Below are 5,076 nucleotides of genomic sequence, written 5' to 3'. Positions count from 1 at the left end.
TTCCTTTAATTTCAATTATTATTTTTCTTCTACTTTGTTTCTTTATGGAATTTCTATATTCATATGTATGGCAGAGGATGAGACGGTTGGATGGCATCACTGACTCAATGAACATGAGTTTGAGCAAACTCCAGGAGACAGTGAAAGACAGGGAAGCTTAACGTGCTGCAGTCCATGGGGTCACAAAAAGTCAGACACAACTTAGCTTCTGAACAACAACAAAAATATATGGCTTGTAAAACAAGTGAATATATTCTCTATATATTTCTTTCCTTACATTTAATCTTTGGCTTTTCATGTTGGTCCTTTTTTTCTGGAATATGTCCTTTAGGTTTTCTTCTAAGTCATTATTTTCATTTTTTTTTTTTTTGGTAGTATTCAATTTATTCAATATTTCTATTATATTTTATTTTTGTATTTTTTATTTGCCAGTATTTTTACTAATAGATATTAATACTATTTTCACAAATCTCATTGAACATTTAAATAAAAATTATTTTAATTATTTTAAAAATTAGATTTATTCTGTTTCATTTGCTTCCAGTCCTCAAATCTCTCTGTCTCTATCTCTATTTAATTATAGTAATTCTTCAAGTAATTATTGAGCCATGCATTAAGTATATTTAGTGGTCTTATAGCACTCAGGGTAGGGGAAGACTAAAGTACTTTTTCTACAAAAGGATAATCTGGGTGTGTGGTTATATTTGTGTGTGTTCATGTATGTGACTACATATTGGATATAAAACTAACTAGAGAAGAATATTTCAATGATCTAATGACTCATCACAAATGTGCAAGCATCTGCCATGAAGTCTGATATCAGCTATAGATGACTGCTTCCGTGCTGAGAAGCTGTATGTTTCTGGTTATGTTTTAGCAGCCTGAGATCACTTGGGTATTTAATCACTTCTCTGGCTTCTGTATTTCAGATTTACCTTTCGTACACTTCTCAAGGCACCGCTCCACTGTGATTCTATTTGATTCTATTGCTTGTATCTGGAGCTTCCAAATGCACCATGACTTCTCAGCATCTGCTTTTCAAAGTTCTGAGCATTTTTTTTTCATAGCTTATATGTAGAATTATATCCATTTTCATCCCTAGGTTCTTTTGTCTTATTTCCTTTACCAATATCTGCTGATAAGTATGGTCTTCAACTGAACTTTGTATGTATGCATACTGGGGAAACAATTCAAGTTTAGGGATAAATTAAGGGACAATCTTTTTTACAGTATTTATAGTATTTTGCTTTTATTTTAGTTTAAGTTTTGTATGTTCTGATTTACTGTAGTTTTTATATATACAGCTTTGATCATTGCTGGACTACCCAACAGACAGATTCAGCTGGTGCTTTAGGCACTTCAAATCAAATACATTAATTTTTTTCTTGAAAGTAATGTGACATATGGTATTTCAAGGTATAAAAGTAGCCATTATGAATGTCCTTGGACAACACAAAGAGAACAAAAATAAAAGCAAGAGAAGTAGTTCAGAAAGGTCTGTATCTTTAATTACATGCATTATCTCTCTGTTCATCATCTATTTACATTTTATCATTTCAGAGTGTGTTTGAAACCACATTAAATCAAATAGTCTAATTCAATCAAATTGGATGAATTCAACCAAAATAGTCAAAGTAAAGTGAAGATTGATTCCATTTGGCCCCAGAAAAATGATAGTAACAAAACTCTATGAATAATAATCATAGATAAATGTCCCTAAGTATGGGATTTCATTTCTAATATATCACTCTTTACTATAGCATTCTTTAAAACAGCCAAAATAAATGTAAGTAAGTAGTGGTAAATAATAACTAACACTTATTTTTGGACTTGCCCTATGTTATGAAACATTCTAATTACTTGCACAGAGTAATTCACTCAGTTTTTATAATAACTATTTGAAGCTCTACTTTCAACATATATTACTTTTATATCCAGTTCATAGATGATGAAACTAAGATGCAGAGTGAATAATTAACAACCTGCCCAAGGTCTCAAAGCTAGTATGTGGTAACAGTGAAACACAGACCTCACCCTCTTCTCTATATCTTATGCCTTTAACTGCTATATTTTATAACTTTCAGTTGTTACTAATGCCTATAGCATATAATAATAATATAATAATATTTATAATTTTAAAATATATTAACAATAAAATTGATGTTAATAAACAACAAAATAAATGTTCAAGAAAGCAAATAACTATAATCAATGCTCAAATATATTTTGATGGCTTAAACATTATACTTCCTTTCTATTATTTATCTATCTGTTCAAGTCTAAACAGGTAGTTATTGATATCTTAATTGAATGCATATAAATGTAATAAACAGGTACATGGGAAGAAGAACTGGGATAAACAGAAAATATCAGTATGACAATAAATTAGTTATATGTAATTTTAGGATCTAGAACATTAGAGTGACATTAAAATTGAGAGATTTTGATGATCAATCAATTCTTAGGATCTAGCATCAACTTGCAGATGCATAAAATACCTTCTGAAGGCAGAGAAGCTTCTTAATTGCAATCTTCATATCCTTGTTTCTCAAGCTGTAAATGATAGGATTGAAAAAAGGAGCAAGAACTGCAAACATCAGTGCAATGATTGTGTCCAAAATTGGTGGGAAAGTGGCAGAGAAACGCAGGTACATGAGGGATACACTGCCATAGAACATCAGAAAAACACCAAGATGAGATGCACATGTAGAAAAGGCCTTCTGACGACCTTCAGCAGAGGGAATTCTTAGGATCACGGTGATGATTCTGATATATGAGAGGGAAATTATCAAGACAGAGAAGATGATAGCAATAGCATGGATCACATCCTCAATCAGAATCATGGATGTGTCTGTACATGCCAAGCGTAGCACAGGTTCAAAGTCACAGAAGATCTGGTGGATTTGGTTTGGCCCACAGAAAGGCAGTGTGGAAATCCATGCAATCTCTGGGAGCAACACTAGAAAACCAAAGATACAGGAGCCTATAGAAAGCTGAGTGCACAGCCGGGGCGTCATAATGGTTGGGTAGCGGAGAGGAATACAGATGGCAACATACCTGTCAATGGCCATGGTAGTCAACAAAATCCCCTCTGAATTTCCCAGTGAGTGGAAGAAGTACATCTGCAAGAGGCAACCAATTACGGAGATGGTCCTCTTCTTACTGACAAGATTGGAGAGCATTTTGGGAATGGTGGCTGTGGTGTACCAGATCTCCAAAAATGAGAATATGCTGATGAAATTATACATGGGATTGTGCAGATGAGTATCCATCCTGACTGCAAAAAACACAATGAGGTTCCCAATAATGATGAATAGGTAGATGATGAACAAAGGAATAAAGAAGAGGAGGTTACCATCTTCAAACTTGGGAAATCCAGAAAAGAAAAACTCTGTCACCATAGACGTTTGGTTACTTCTCACCATGGTCTCAGCAGCCTTAATTGTTATACGTAAAAAGACACAACTCACTTCCTAGATGAAGGGTGAAGAATCAGGTCAATTACCTTATATGAGTACAAAGAACAATGCTTGAGGTAAATTATTTACCTCTATCATTCTTTAATTCATTAAACAAATATTCATTTAGTGCCTACTATGTGTCTCTGGCTTCCCAGGTGATGCAGTGATAAGGAACCCTCCTGTCAATGCAGGGAATTCAAGAAAGGTGGGTTTGATCCCTGGATCGGGAGGATCCCTTGGAGCAGGAAATAGCAACCCACTCCAGTATTCTTGCCAGGAGAATTCCATGAACAGAGGAGCTTGATGAGCTACAGTCCATGGGGTCGCAAAGAGTTGGACATGACTGAGCACGCACACACACACATGCCAAACACAACTGCAGGTTTAGAGTTCAGTAGTGAAGAAAATAGTCTCTACTTTCATGAACCTTACATACTAATTAAAGAGACAGATAATAAGCAAATAAAGTATTAATAATGTCATGTATATAAGCCATAGTAACTATAATAAAGTAGAATATTAGGGGTACTATTAATAATCACATTTTTATAAGAACTCACAAAATCATTTTCAATCACATACTAAATTCTCTAATGACTCTTGGCTATAGATTAGAAAAATCAAAACTTTTAGTTTGTATGATGATGTAGTCATCATAAAGTTACTTTTTGCATTTTCTGGGACATCCCCAGTTTCCAATATTATGCTTCTTTATCAGGCCACAGAGCAGCTTTGAGTGTAGCTAGAGAAGAGAATAAGGCTTTCAGACACACATATTGATATAGAGATTTGGTAGGAAACTCCAGCAGCAGCAAAAGTAAATCTAGTAGAAATTGGCCACAACAGAATGAAAGGACTGGTGAAAAGTTCAGCACTGGAGCATTTTGTAAGTATGAAAGAGGCCCAGTAGGTGAACTGTGGGCTCTCTCTTGGGAATCTGGTTCTTGAAATCTATTTAATCAGATCCTAAAATGTCAATCTGCTAGAGATATTGAAAAGAAGCAGAGATTCTGAATGAATGACTGCCTCTCTATTCAGTTTTCTCAGTTGAATTATAAAAAAAGGTGATTTTCTCAAAATTGGAACTTTAAGGTTAGTGGATTTGGAAAAAGTGGCTGAAATGCTTCAAGGAAAAACTCAAAAATATGACATACATTGCTTAGTTTTTGGATTTAAGGGTTTAAGATGGATGTATAAGAATGTGAAGACAAAAAGATATTGATAATTGTGTGGAAATGGAGGTCTAGAAATTGATATTCCCATGAAATTCAAGAGAAATTATAACAGAAATAATAATTAATGAGATAAAATGTCATATTCTTAAAGACTGATGTATTAGAGTTTAAAATATGTAAGGTAGAATAATTACTATATGTTGAAAGTCCTAGAATGGGAGAAAATCAATTATTAAATTCAAGGTAAATGTTTATGAGAAAAGTTGTTAACTGAGTCATTCCTGTGAATTTTAAAGTCTTTGCATGACACAACTAAGGTTGAAGGTATCAAAGTATGTGCCAAAGAAAATAATTTTTAGTTAACAGCACTGTAAGGAAAAGAATACCAATGAAACATTTTCCCTGGAACTTTTCTCAGTCTAGAAGCACAAGGGAAGTGG

The 5,076-nt window shown here is 33.8% G+C and overlaps 1 protein-coding gene across 1 annotated transcript; it reads right to left on the bottom strand.

Annotated features, from left to right (window-relative positions):
* Positions 1–2,474: 2,474 nt before the first annotated feature.
* Positions 2,475–3,425, bottom strand: LOC136161161 (olfactory receptor 6K3-like). The gene has a single exon (XM_065925747.1). The coding sequence runs from the start codon at positions 3,423–3,425 to the stop codon at positions 2,475–2,477; it is 951 nt and encodes a 316-aa protein (XP_065781819.1).
* Positions 3,426–5,076: the final 1,651 nt, after the last annotated feature.

The sequence above is a fragment of the Muntiacus reevesi genome, chromosome 1, assembly GCF_963930625.1.
Source record: "Muntiacus reevesi chromosome 1, mMunRee1.1, whole genome shotgun sequence".
In the NCBI taxonomy this organism is placed as follows: Eukaryota; Metazoa; Chordata; class Mammalia; order Artiodactyla; family Cervidae; genus Muntiacus; species Muntiacus reevesi.
Note: the sequence above shows the minus strand (reverse complement) of the source record. Positions and strands in the feature narration are given on the sequence as shown.